At 36.7% G+C, this 13,252-nt stretch overlaps 3 protein-coding genes across 4 annotated transcripts in view; 2 read left to right on the plus strand and 1 right to left on the minus strand.

Annotated features, from left to right (window-relative positions):
* The window catches only part of LOC129787717 (tubulin alpha-1A chain), a 15,325-nt gene extending 13,513 nt beyond the window's left edge, over positions 1-1,812 (plus strand). The window contains exons 5-7 of the mRNA XM_055823465.1: positions 581-751; positions 824-1,180; positions 1,294-1,812. Coding sequence (XP_055679440.1) covers positions 581-751; positions 824-1,180; positions 1,294-1,587 — 822 coding nt within the window. The 3' untranslated portion in view covers positions 1,588-1,812. The remainder of the gene's footprint in view (positions 1-580; positions 752-823; positions 1,181-1,293) is intronic.
* LOC129787714 (uncharacterized) overlaps positions 1-12,741 on the plus strand; it is a 27,512-nt gene extending 14,771 nt beyond the window's left edge. Inside the window, exons 1-4 of one of the 2 annotated variants that reach the window (XM_055823460.1) lie at positions 6,117-7,117; positions 8,787-9,279; positions 9,838-10,898; positions 10,966-12,741. In XM_055823460.1, coding sequence (XP_055679435.1) covers positions 6,146-7,117; positions 8,787-9,279; positions 9,838-10,898; positions 10,966-12,648 — 4,209 coding nt within the window. In that variant the 5' untranslated portion in view covers positions 6,117-6,145 and the 3' untranslated portion in view covers positions 12,649-12,741. Of the gene's footprint in view, positions 1-6,116; positions 7,118-8,786; positions 9,280-9,837; positions 10,899-10,965 lie in introns of those variants that run through there. The other variant, XM_055823461.1, reaches the window with a different exon arrangement.
* On the minus strand, positions 1,756-12,812 carry LOC129787715 (aminopeptidase N). The gene is made up of 10 exons (XM_055823462.1): positions 12,758-12,812; positions 5,809-5,932; positions 4,805-5,058; positions 4,536-4,733; positions 4,322-4,477; positions 3,938-4,258; positions 3,519-3,875; positions 3,268-3,451; positions 2,202-3,199; positions 1,756-2,081 (listed from the first exon to the last, which is right to left on the minus strand). The coding sequence occupies exons 2-10, from the start codon at positions 5,896-5,898 to the stop codon at positions 1,817-1,819; spliced, it is 2,823 nt and encodes a 940-aa protein (XP_055679437.1). The 5' UTR covers positions 5,899-5,932; positions 12,758-12,812; the 3' UTR covers positions 1,756-1,816.
* Positions 12,813-13,252: the final 440 nt, after the last annotated feature.

Here is a 13,252-nt window from a genome sequence, read left to right on the forward strand (position 1 = left end):
GGAAGAGTTGAGTGGAAGACAAATTATATAGATTGAGGATTAATAATTCAAGATTTTTTTATTTTTCTCATTGGAAGTTTTTCGATAAAAAAAGGAATAAAAAACTTTTTTATGAATAAAAATTGAGGAGAATTAAATTTTTTAGTAGATGAAGAAAAAACTTTTTATCCATAAAAACAATTTTTATGATATTATCAAAAAAAATTGTACTTAAAGTAAAAATGATTTAAAAAAGTCAAAAAATTAGCAGAAAGTATCCGTAAAATCTAAGTTTTAATCTTCATAATTTAATTATACTTTTCAGTTTAAAATTTAACTCAAAACTTTGCATTAAAATTCTTTTATTTTTAAAGAACAAAAACAAATCATCGGAAATTTCTTAATTTTAATTAATTAATCTTAAATTTAAAAAAAATCATAAAATAATAAAAATATTTGCTTGAAAAATCCTAATTTACAATCTTTATTATATGCAACTTCAATCATGCTGAAATGCTGGCGATTGAACATATTTCTCACGACCTCCAGTAGGTTCAATTATGCCATTCGTCACTAATCCATCTCTTCTTAATTTTTCCAGGTATCCACTGCGGTCGTTGAACCCTACAATTCCATCTTGACCACTCATACCACTCTTGAGCACTCCGATTGTGCCTTCATGGTGGACAATGAGGCCATCTATGACATTTGCCGTCGCAATTTGGACATTGAACGCCCCACGTACACCAATCTCAATCGCTTGATCGGCCAGGTGAGTCCCCTTTAGCTGTTGCCGTGAATTATCTGATTCCTTGATTTTTCTTTTTTATTCTTTTCCACTTAGATCGTTTCCTCCATCACGGCCTCTTTGCGCTTCGACGGAGCCCTCAATGTGGATCTCACGGAATTCCAAACGAATCTCGTGCCCTATCCCCGTATTCATTTCCCTCTGGCCACCTATGCGCCGGTGATTAGTGCTGAGAAGGCCTACCATGAGCAACTGACCGTGGCTGAGATAACAAATGCATGCTTCGAGCCTGCCAATCAGATGGTGAAGTGTGATCCTCGTCATGGGAAGTACATGGCCTGTTGCATGCTGTACCGCGGGGATGTCGTGCCGAAGGATGTCAATGCTGCCATTGCCACCATCAAGACCAAGAGATCCATTCAATTCGTTGATTGGTGCCCAACTGGCTTTAAGGTATTGCGGGCGGAGAGAGAGATTTGGCATCACGAGGAAGGCCTCAAAATTGGCAGTTTATTTTAAAATTTAAATAAGAGAAATTAACGTGATAAATAATCTTTTCTCTGTAGGTTGGCATCAACTACCAGCCCCCAACTGTTGTCCCCGGAGGTGATCTTGCTAAGGTACAGCGTGCTGTGTGCATGTTGTCCAATACAACGGCCATTGCCGAAGCCTGGGCTCGTCTTGATCATAAATTCGATCTTATGTACGCCAAGCGTGCCTTTGTACATTGGTACGTTGGTGAGGGCATGGAGGAAGGTGAATTCTCCGAAGCTCGTGAGGATTTAGCTGCCCTGGAGAAGGATTACGAGGAAGTTGGTGTGGACAGCACTGAAGAAGTTGGTGAAGGAGATGAATATTGAAGAGGAGGAGGAACAACAACAAGAAAGAAACCCTTCAACACACTAAATGACTCACAAATTGATTTGGCACTTAATCACGCATTTTTCTGCCCGTCAAGAGATTTTTTTCATTAAAACAACACTGTCTTTTCGTCGTGCACCCTCTTAAGAAGCAAACCACAGAAAGGATTGTTTTGCACATCATGTGAAAGATTTTATTAATAAAGAAACGCCATGAAACACACACACGTTAGCCCATGAATTTATTTGCCGACGTATTGGCGGTTTTGAGATAGTTGTCGAGCCATTTCTCAATCACCGGGAGATTCTCATCGCTCCACTTGGTTTCCTCCTTGATGTTCTTGAGGGATTTCTCAATAATGTGCTCAGCACTTCCGAATTCCCCCTGGCGCTTCACGTAGAGCGCTGAGACCATGTCGTAGCCTTCCTGGGTGGTGAAGACGCCAGTTGATGTGCCGATCAAGTTATCCCACAAGTTGGTTTTGCTCTCAAATCTGTAAAATCATCCAGAGATTTATTTTAATAAATAAATTTTAATTAATAAAAATTCTTTTATTAAATTAAAAAAAATCTTTCCAAAGATCAGGCAAAAGAACAAAGAATTAACGTCTCACCTCTCCTTGATTGTATCCCAATTGTTGGATAAGAAGTGGAAGAGCGTGGTGTACCCATTTGATCCCCCTGAGAGCATACTGAAGATCAGAGAAATATCATTCTCAGAAAAATTTCCATTAGACTCAAGGATCGTTATGTTGAGCAAACGTTCAATTTTCTCCGTCTGTGCTGGACATCCAGCGAGATTCTTCAGCAGATAAGTCCTCTCACTTTGCTTCCTGTCCTTTGGGAAGTTAATTACTCGTTCCAGCCCAAATTCCCATTCCTCCTGCGTGCCCCATTTGAACACAGGGCAGATGTATTGATTCTCAACGGGGGTCTCCGCATCGGGATCCTTTGCTGTTCTCCACGTTGCAAAAGCAGCCTGAGCACGTTCAATACACGGCTTGTAGCCTGCACGACAGAGGAACGTCTTTGACAGTGATCTCAGGTTTTCCTTCCAATGCTCCTCATTGGGTTGAGCTTCCGATCCCAGACGTTCGTAGAGAGGTGTTAGAAGGATACGAACGTAAGTTTCGAATTTATTGTGAACTGCTGAACTGTCGATGTGTCTCCCAATGTGGTCGATCATTGTAAAGACGGGATTCCACACAAGATGATCCTTCTCGTCGCGCATAAAGAGTGTCATGTTGAAAGCTGTTGCAAAGCTCTGATGCCCACCATATGCTAAATTCCAAGCATCATGGAGAAGTTTGGCTTTAGTATAGATGGGAATGGTTGTTCGTCCTGCCTCCGTTTGAAGGAATTCAGCCAGAAGATTCCAATTAGCAACATCGTAGTTAACTGGGAATGGTCCAATTTCTTCGGGATTAACAATGATGAACTTTGAGGCATCAGGGAGGTTTTTCAGCGTAGCTTCTCTTGTCTTTTTAATCCACATCTTCGGAGTGGTGTCCGTAAAATCGAGTTTGTCCTCAGAAATAACAATAAGTGGGATAAACCAGAGCATCTTGTCTTGTTCAGGAACATCATGGGGGCGTTCACGGAGGTAGACTTTCTAGAAAGATCAAAAGTATTGAGATCCTAAAATTCCTAGAATTTATTTAGAACTTTAAGGTAATTTACCTGAGATACTGTAGCTTCCTTTTTGTCGTAGTTCCGATCAACTGTTACAACGGGCAGGCGATCTTTGGAGATCCAGGATTCAGCAATCTCATTAACAGTGATGGATTTATCCAGGACTTGATTCCTATGAGCCTGAATTGTCATAGCGCTCCAGATATCGTCGCTTTGGAAGGTACGACAGCGTCTACAAGAAATAATGAAGCGATGTCCTGTAAACCGTTAAACAACCTACAAATCTGATCGATCCTTACTTGTCTTCATAGAAGTTCTGCATGGCTTTTCTGACAGTATCATAGCCTAGTGTGTAGTTAACCATCCGAAGGAATAACTCAGCTTTACTGCAGATTGATTCCTGCTTCATCCCGGTTATCCTAGAGTGTGGATAGCGCTTACTGAATTCGTAGTAGATAGAGTACAGGACGGTCATGGGCCACTTCTCATCAAAATCATCTGTATACTGTTGCGCGATGGTTGCAGCTAGAAAACCAGCAATTGCTCGGGTAATATGAGCATCATTCCACCATTGAGGCGTTGTTGAGTGCCCAATCCATTGGTAAACCATCTCCTGAGCAATTGTAAAGTAGCTAGCTTGTTGCAGTTCGTTTTCCCTACAAACCAAATAGTCAGAATTGAAATTTCTGTCCAGAGGAGACACTCAGACTTTACTTACTTAAAGATGATCAATCCCCAGTTATCGATCGCCTTGACTGTGGTAAGTCCAGGAAGGGCAACGATGTTGAGATTACAAATAGGATACTCAGATCCCCAGAATCCTTCTAAAGCTTTCCTGATGATGTGGATCTTCTCATAAATTCCCGGGAAAGATTTCTCCATTCCCGGTTGGACGTAAACCTTCATTTTCTGTTCTTCTCCCGCTGGTAGAGTTTCATCCTTGATCACAACGAGGTTTGAAATCAGGAATCCAATTGAGAATGTTGAAATTCCCGGTATGAGATTGAAGTGATCAACAACAGTTCCTGGTTCTCCGTCCCTGTAGAAAAAAAAATTTCATTTGAGAAGAAGAATGTTTCAAAGAATCAGGAGTTATTCTTACAATGGTTCTGTGCTAAAAGGATCTGTATTGAAGAGTGTATGGTAGTCTTTTGGACGAGAAATGCTAACTTCAAATGATTCCTTGAAGGAAGGCTCATCGAAACAGGGGAAGAGTCGTCGTGCGTTATTGGGTTTGAACATTGTAGCCAAGTACTCACTGCAAAGACAAAGAATCTCTTAAAGTTCTTTTTAATTGAAAGTTTTTCTTCACCTACACTTTAGTTCCATTCTTGTCCATGTAGGAACCCTTGAAGAGTCCTTCGGCATTTTCCCAAATCATCCCACTGAATTCAATCTCCAAATCCAGAACTGTACCATTCTTTATCGTATCCACCAAGTAAATGACGAAAATTGGTTTTTTAGGTGTGTGAGAAGCTCTCCTGATTTTCACTTCTGTAGAATTTAGGTCCCCTCTGCGAAAAAACAAGGATTTAGCATTTAAAAAAATTATTCTTACTTCAATTTAGACTTTAGGAAATCTTACAAATTCTCTTCTTCGACAATCCTCTTCAGCCTGATGTCTGATCGTTCAATTTGCAGCTCATGGTGAGCATGAAGGGTGATCCTATCGCTGGTTTCATTGCACTGAATGATAATTCGAACTTTTCCAGTAAAAGTGGATTCCGCCATATTGGGCCTTAGATCGAGGGTGTAGTTTAGGGGCAGGAAGTCACGTGGAAGACGTGTATCAGAGATTAGGGAATGTGTTGAAGATAGATCGAAACCACGACGGAATCTCTGTATAAAAGAAATTAAGAAAAGCTCTTCTAATTTAATTTGATTTCAAAATTATTTTTCAAAATGATTTTAAAAAAATTTGTATTAAAATTTGGATAAAAGTAATAAATTTACTGCTGTCATGTTCAAGTCCTTAAAAGCTAAAGAAAGGAAAAAAATTGACCGTTACATCAACGTTTGAATTAGTTAATTAATTAAAGTTAGTTAAATATTTATTTTAACGGTGAGATCAAATAAGGGATCAATATTATAGTTCTGCAAAATTTTCTAAAAATTGTCTTTCTGTTTATTGGAATTATTACGCAAAAAATGCAAAATAATACAGCCTTAGGGTTGGTCCAGTGACCCCTCATGGCGGACGAAGGGTTAATTCTTACACTCAAATGAAATTCGCAACTTAAGCGACAGGTTAAAACAAAATTTACAATCTTTGAATAAAAAGGTTTTTTGAAGTAATAAATTGATTAATAAAATTTTTATTGATTAGTTTAAATAAAATAACGTTTTGATAAAAAGTTATAAAAGAAATTTCCCTCTAAAAAATCGTTTCTTAACTCCAAACTTGCAATTTAAAGTTTCCCATAGTAACTTCTATTTACTTATAAAACACTCTCTCAAAAAATTCTCTAAATTCTTACTCATTTGTGATTCATTCTGTACCACAATCTATTATTAAAAAAATGTTTTTTTCTTATTTTATAAATCACCCCACAAACAACACAATATAATTTTCTCTGAGTGTTATCTCACCTCCTTCCCGGTGATCGAGCGGCCTTCGCATACGCATAGAAGAAGCGCGCCGACGATAAGAAAAATTCTGTGGGATGAAGCTTTCTCCATGGTTGAGTCCCACGCGAAAAAAAGCTCTCAATGTCTGCAAGAAATGTAGTCACAAAAAAGCGAGCAATTTAAATACACTCTGTTCAAATATCAAAATGAGTTGGTTGTTTTTTGATAATGCAGAAATTCTCTTATCTTTCATTTTTCTTTTTATTAACTATTATTACGTGGCGTCGAACAAACACATCAAGCTATTAAATATAGGAATTTCCTTTGAATGTGTCTTTAGCGCAGAGAACTTTTCGCAATGCCTCGCCAGTTGCTCAAGAAATATCCATGGGTTCAGTTTAAATTTTTTTCGGTGCTTCATTTCGGGTGGAAATTTCACAAGATGAGACTTTCTGCAATTCGAGTGATTTTCATTGTTTTATTGACATTCATACAGCCCATTTGGAGTGATTTTGTGGAAGAAACTACTAAAGTTGAGGAAACTACTAAAACTGAGGAAATTACTAAAGCTGAGGAAATTACTAAATATGCTCCTGTTGCTTTATCCGACTTAATATGTCCACCGCATGAATATGTTACGGCAAATAATGAAACTATTTATTGGCAAAATGTTGAATTTAAAGACGATCGCACATTTTATATGATGAAAAGTGAACCAATGTGCTTAGCTGAGGATAAAATTCCAGTGCATAGAACGTGTGAATATAGAGAGGCATCTCCGCTTATTCCACCTGAATGTGCCTCAACTCGCTCAATTAAGAAACTCATCAATGCGACACTACCTATCTGCCCAGAACCCTTTACAGCGCAGGCAAACAAAAAAGGCGAATACATCTGCATCCACATCTCGGAACCAAAGAAATGGGAAGAAGATTGTTACAAGTGGGGTGTCAGTGATAGTCCTCTTCACGTCGATGAAAAGGATTTGGATGCTATTCAACAATTCATGCAGACGAAAAATTTAAAATATTATTGGCTTCCATTGCGAAGTTATGGACATTTTGATCCATTTCTATGGCATCTCCCTGACCGTTATGGCCATGTCTTTGATGAAGATGAATTCAGTAAGTGGCACATTGAAGGTCGAAGACATCCAGGTGGAAATTGCCTAGTTCTCTCGAATCATGGAAGATACATGCACATTGAAGATTGCACGAATAAATACCCAACAGTGTGCATTTACAATGCAAAGAAATCCTACCTCAAATTAGCCTGTCCAGAAAAATCAGTTGCAATGAGAATTCATGGGGAATATGATCAATGTCTTCAGGTATGTACTATAACGACTATTTTACTGATAAGATTTGCAATTTTTTGGCAATAAAAAATGATTAGTCAATAGAAAATATAAGGGAGAGTTTAAATTTTAAAGTTCTTTGAAAAACTCTTAGACAAAATATTCGAGTTGTTTGCATTCGCGTAAAATTTCCTTTATCTTCGAATTTCTTTTTTAATTTTCGATAATTGTCAATTTAAAAAAAAATCAATTACATCTTGCTCCAGTATTTTAAACTGATTAAAGAATATTTCAGTGATTCTGGAAAAGTTACAGAAACCATTGATTTAAATGTTAAAAATTCAAGAATTTGATTAAAAAAAAACTTATTTTAATGCAAGAAATTTTTGAGCATATAAATTTACTCGAAAATCATTAATAATAGTGCTGAAAGTTCCCATGCGAGATCATTTCCTTATTATTACTATTATTTATATTAACGTAAAAAAATTAGTTTGTTGTAGATTAATATTTTGATAAGAAAGTTCTTTATATTTTATCCAGATGCTTTACAAAACAATTTTTTTGAGCAAAAACTTAATTTTTTTTTAAATTCTTTAAATAAATCTTAAATTTAGATTCTGAATTTTTTTCTTAGGCCTATAAAGTTTTCTTAAGTCTATAAAACTCTATAAAAAAACTTATTCTTAGTTAAATAGTGACTAATTTCCTCGTATTATCAGCATATTTTTTTGGAAGAGGAAATTTGATTAAATCCTACGCAAATTTCGGGTCTATCGAAAGACTTTAACTTTAAAATTTGGCGAAGAAATTCATTATCGTATATAAAAAATTAACAAGTCTTATGAAATTATTCTGATAAGCTCTTTTTTTTAAGAAATCGTCTTGGGAAATAAAAGGAGATGAATCATAATTTATTCGAATTGTAAAAAATAAATAAATAGTAAGTAATTATCTACAAAAAAAATGAATTTAAACATTCAGGAATAAATAATTAAAGAAAATAATAATTTACATAATATAAATTCTTATCAAGTGCAATAAAAATAGTTTATAGATTAATTACCTTCTAGGTAATGCAGCATACATATAGTTCATTGAACTAAACTGCATGCTGTGTAATTATTAGCAACACAGTAAAATTCCTCACAGAATATTTTTCTTTCTTAAATTTTCACTTTGAGATAAATATTTGGACTTTCCCGAAATGGAAGAACTGAGAAAATTTAATCAAAGCGATATATTGGTTTATATTGGCGCCTCTGATAAACTAAAAATTGCAATTTCCGCTGCTTTGGGAAAGTCCAATATTTATATCAAAGAGAAATTGAAAAAATACGTTATGTAGGGCAGCCATTGTACTGTGGTTCTTTGAAATGATCAACAACAATGCATTTCTTTTAGAGAAAAACTAACAGAGTTGGAGCTTTCCTATAATTTTTTTTTCCCTAAAATTCCAACAGCTGTGAGGGTACAAAAAGTTCTATCTTATGTTTTGTGTATAGCCAAAGTAAAAATTGATGAATTGAAATGGAAAAATTGTATTTCCCCCGGTCAGCGTTGGAAATGAATTCTCAGTTCAGAATTAAACGAGCAATTCAGCCAAAAATTTGTTCTATCACAATCAAATAACGATCTCACATTTTCCACATAACTTTATGATTTTAACAATAATTTAATAACATTACTTTCTTCATTTCAGGTCACTGAATCTACCACAAAGTGCGAACGTTTCTTCCAAATGGATACAATGAACAAAAACATCTTCTACCGGCAGGCCTTTTCTGATATCTTCAACAAATCCGACATGGTTCATTTTACTTTTAAACACGAACTATCCACGCTTAAACCAAAGCCCGATAATTATTTGTGCCTCAGCAGTATTCCGGGATTTAGTACGAATGACTTCAAATGGGACTACCAAAAGTGGCTCAATGTGCAAAAGGCACCTGAGGAGGTTTTCTGGAGTTTCTTTATGCATTCGTACGATAGAATAGAAACTGAGAATAACTACACCGTGCTGGATTCTCGCGGGCAATGGGTCACCTATGATAACTACAATTGCAAAGCGTGCGTAAATGTTGTGAAAATGTTCACACCGGAGCTACATGTTGTTTTTCATCAAGATCATCAAGTACTGGAACTAATTGTGTACTCTGAGGAATTCTTATGGCGCAAAGACGACGATGATTCAGGTAAGAGAGTTGAAATTTTGATAGATGAAAGAGTGGGGATAAATAGACTTTTTTTTAAATAAGAAATAATCGAAAGTAAATAAATCAATCTTGTGTATTCAAAAATCTTTTAAAAAACATAAAGTCTTCAAAATAATTATGAAAACTCGACAATAAAAATTCCCAAATTGTTCAAACTTTAAATACTTTCATTGAGGATAAAAAAAAGTATTTCCAAAACATAAAAAATAGAAAATTTTAATCATATTTAATCAATTAACTAGAATGGAAGAAAATTATATTTTATCGTTACAAAAATGATTTGAAAATAACTCGAAAAGTCTTCAAGTTTCCATTGAACACCATCAACACTCGCTTTCAAATAAAGTCTCAATTTAGTGCATTAAAAAATCCATAAATTCATAGAAATCCTTAAAATATTTTCATTCTTCCTCTTACTTCTTGTAAGAAAATTTAATTTAATTTATCTGCATGCGGTGCATCCCCTTTTCCCTATTTTTAGCATGAAAAAGAATTGAAAATTAATCTTTTCTCATTGTTCCCGTCAACTCTGTACAGGTGTAACATGTTTTACGGATGCCGGCTACAACACCTTGCTGTCAAATGTTGAAAAAGATTTGGTATGGAGTGATAAGATAAAGACGACAGACATCATTGGCCAAAATAACAAGTTCGCACGCGAGTACATCACTAAAAGTATCTACCAACTCGAAATTAAATATGACACTCCTGGACACTACTGGTGCGAAGGACTCTCCATTCCGGACTTTAAGGTAGTCAAATCCCCACGAGTAGTAGCTTATGAGGAAAAAGATGGCACAGTGTTCTCCTTTAGGGCTCTCATGAATTGCAGTGACTACTCGAAATACAGAAAGGGATTTACGAAAAAGAAATTAAAGAAGATAGCTGAAGATTTTAAGGATGTACTAAAGAAATATGACAAGGATAATGAATTAATTGAAGACGCTAAGATCATGCGGATTCAGGAAATTCCGCAGGATTCCTCCCACCTTGAGGTGATCTTTCATGTTTTGGTTGAATATGACAACTTTACATTTCCCTGCCCGCAAAATATTACCCACCACATTTGCACTCTGCATGGGATTCAGAAAGATTTAGAGATTATTGCCAAGAATGCTTCCAATTCAAAAGAGCATAAAAAATTCAAGAATATCACTGTGAGACATACAGCCTTCTGCCTGCCATATAATTCCACACAAACCAATCAAGAACATTGGGTGAGTGCGGGAATTGGAGAGAGATCTGTCCTTCAGCATCTCTGTCTTACAACAAATCTCCTGCCGGACTATCGAGTCTGCAGAGGAGACTTCATCATTGGGGCACAATGGGATGAGGATCATACACCAATGTGCCATGAAATGAAAGTTCCAGAAATAACACAGAGACTCTTCGAACTCGACAATTCCGATAATGATGCCAGCACGATCATTGATGGAATGCAGGAAATTACTGAAGTTGATGCAGGAGATATCATCCCAGCTGATCTTTTCTTTGTGGGACAACTAACAAGGAGACTCGCAACGGAAGTATCCAATGGCACTGAATTTGGATTGGAGGATGTTGAAAAAATTATTTCAGTTCTCAGTCACACAACGGAGGTAAAAGAAATTTTAAATTCATTTTCTTTTCATTAAATTCTCTAATTTCTTTTCATTTTCATTAAAGGTGAATGAAAAAACTGCGAAAGCAAGTCAAATCCTCAATTCCACCAACACACTTTTGGACATGAGTGAAAGGATCATTACGAGTGTCCTTTTAGAAGCTAGTATTTCCAACAAAACTTTCGATGCACGGAAAACAAATGAGCTTTTGGGGGTGATTGAGCTGAAAGCCAAGAACTTTATAACTTTCGTCATTAACCCTTTTGTGGCAAATGTAACAGGAATTGCACTCTATCGTTCATCGAAAAAATCAAATTACATTGAAGATCTCATTCCGAGGTATCTATATACAAATCAGGATGCTACATCACTTTTGATGGACGATGAAGGTCTTGAAATTGCTACCTTTCTACCCGGGGAGCTATTGCGACGGATCAATGAAATCAATCAAACTGCAGCTGTGAACACGACTGTTGGCCCAAAGCCTCCACTGAGGATCATCATCACGGTTTGTGCGAATGATCGTCTATTCCAGGATAATGGAACTGTCTCCTACTTTCGGGCAAATGGCAGGGTAGTGAGCGTATCTATACCAGGATATGGACCAAATTTGCCATCATTCTTCCCACTAATCTTCAGAGCAACACATGAGATAACTAATAAAACTAATGCATGTGGCTTTTGGGATTTTACACCAACGAATAAAACTATCACGAGTGAATGGGCAACGAGAGGATGTGAATTCCTGTCCATTTCATCAAATCTAGATGATCCAGTTGTTCTCTGTGGATGCTCCCACTTAACCCATTTTGCCTTTCTCCTTACTGGGGTCTTTAAGTACGACCTAACACCTGAACAATTAATTGTTCACAAGAAACATTTATTTGCGCTGGATGTCATCACTATTGTTGGATGTTCACTATCACTAGCAGGAATCATTGGAATCTGGATCACAGCGATGTTCTTCAAGACGTGGCGTGAGAAGGCTGGATCGAAGGTTCTTCTGCAACTTTCCGTTGCAATTGCTCTTCAAATGCTTCTGTTTCTCTTTATAAATGGCGAATACGTAATGAAGGACATTAGGGAAGAGAACAAGAGGATTATTTGCATAACTCTTGGTGCATTGCTGCAGTATTCCGTACTGATTGTCTTCTCGTGGATGCTCATCACTGGATATTTGCAATATCTTCGGTATGTGGTTGTCTTTGGGAATCCAAAGCCAGCACACTTTACACTCAAATCAATCATCGTGGGATGGATTATGCCCACAATCCCGGTATTCCTCGTCCTTGGCCTGGATATGGAATCCTACCTGCCACCGAATTGGGAGACAGAAGATTTTTACGGATCAAACTGCTACCCACAGGGTTACTCCCTCTACTTTGGGATCGTCTTCCCCGTAGTAGTAATCTTCTCTGTAAATCTGTGCTTCTATATTGTTGTAATTTACAACATAACCCGGAGGATGGACAGTAGCTCAAAGAAGAAAGACACAAAGATACAAAGAGCCCAATTGAGGCTCTCAGTGTTTCTATTCTTCCTCCTCGGAATGAGCTGGATCTTTGGCTTCTTTATCTACATCGGGAGAAGCCCTCACATGATCTTTGAATACCTTTTTTGCATCACAGCCACAATTCAGGGATTTGTACTTTTTGCCTACTTTGTCATCCTTGACCCAGCCACGAGAAAACTCTGGGAGAAATTTTTCATCTCACTGAAATGCGGAAGATCCGAAAAGCTCACCTAGCACACGCATCACTGATTTTCAATTTAATAACCCATATTTTCATCATTAGTCCTACCAAGTATTTATTCCCAAATAAAATATATTTGTATTCCACACTGAGAACACTTACTCCTTTTGGCGACCACCTCGGGAGACACTGCGGAGGAAACTGAAATGAAGTTGGGCAGCAGATTGGGATGTTGATCAGGAAATCTGATGCAATTTGTGTCATTCTCGTCGTTTGCTCCACTAATGCAAATTATTCAATTTGCCCTGTTAAATTTTATTAATCTCGTGTGAGCTTGAAATACTCTTCTGAAGAATTTGCTTGTTTATTGGCAGTACGTTTTATTAACTTTCTCAAAATGGACACACTAAACTAAACCTAGGGCAAGTTTTTCTTTACACAGAGTGAAGAAGAATCCTGAGTTGAATTTCTTTTAAATTCCATGGATGAAAGGTTTATATGAATTTCTTGCACTTAAACGGCTTAATTGTGAAAAGAAAAAAATCCAACACTAGCAAAGTTATAAATTTAATTAGTGATCTATAGAGCTTTACCAATGAACTTTTTATAGACCTTTAGAAATTTTATATATTCTAAGTTTACTTTTCTGACGTTAAG

This window comes from Lutzomyia longipalpis, chromosome 1, assembly GCF_024334085.1.
Source record: "Lutzomyia longipalpis isolate SR_M1_2022 chromosome 1, ASM2433408v1".
In the NCBI taxonomy this organism is placed as follows: domain Eukaryota; kingdom Metazoa; phylum Arthropoda; class Insecta; order Diptera; family Psychodidae; genus Lutzomyia; species Lutzomyia longipalpis.

What these genes read in the sequence shown, in the direction of transcription:
- LOC129787715 (XM_055823462.1), bottom strand. Translation starts at nt 5,898, where the DNA reads ATGGAGAAAGCTTCATCCCACAGAATTTTTCTTATCGTCGGCGCGCTT. An exon ending in CAGAACTTCTATGAAGACAA is followed by an intron (nt 3,452 to 3,518) that starts GTAAGGATCGAT and finishes TATTTCTTGTAG; the next exon opens with ACGCTGTCGTACCTTCCAAA. An exon ending in AGGAAGCTACAGTATCTCAG is followed by an intron (nt 3,200 to 3,267) that starts GTAAATTACCTT and finishes TGATCTTTCTAG; the next exon opens with AAAGTCTACCTCCGTGAACG.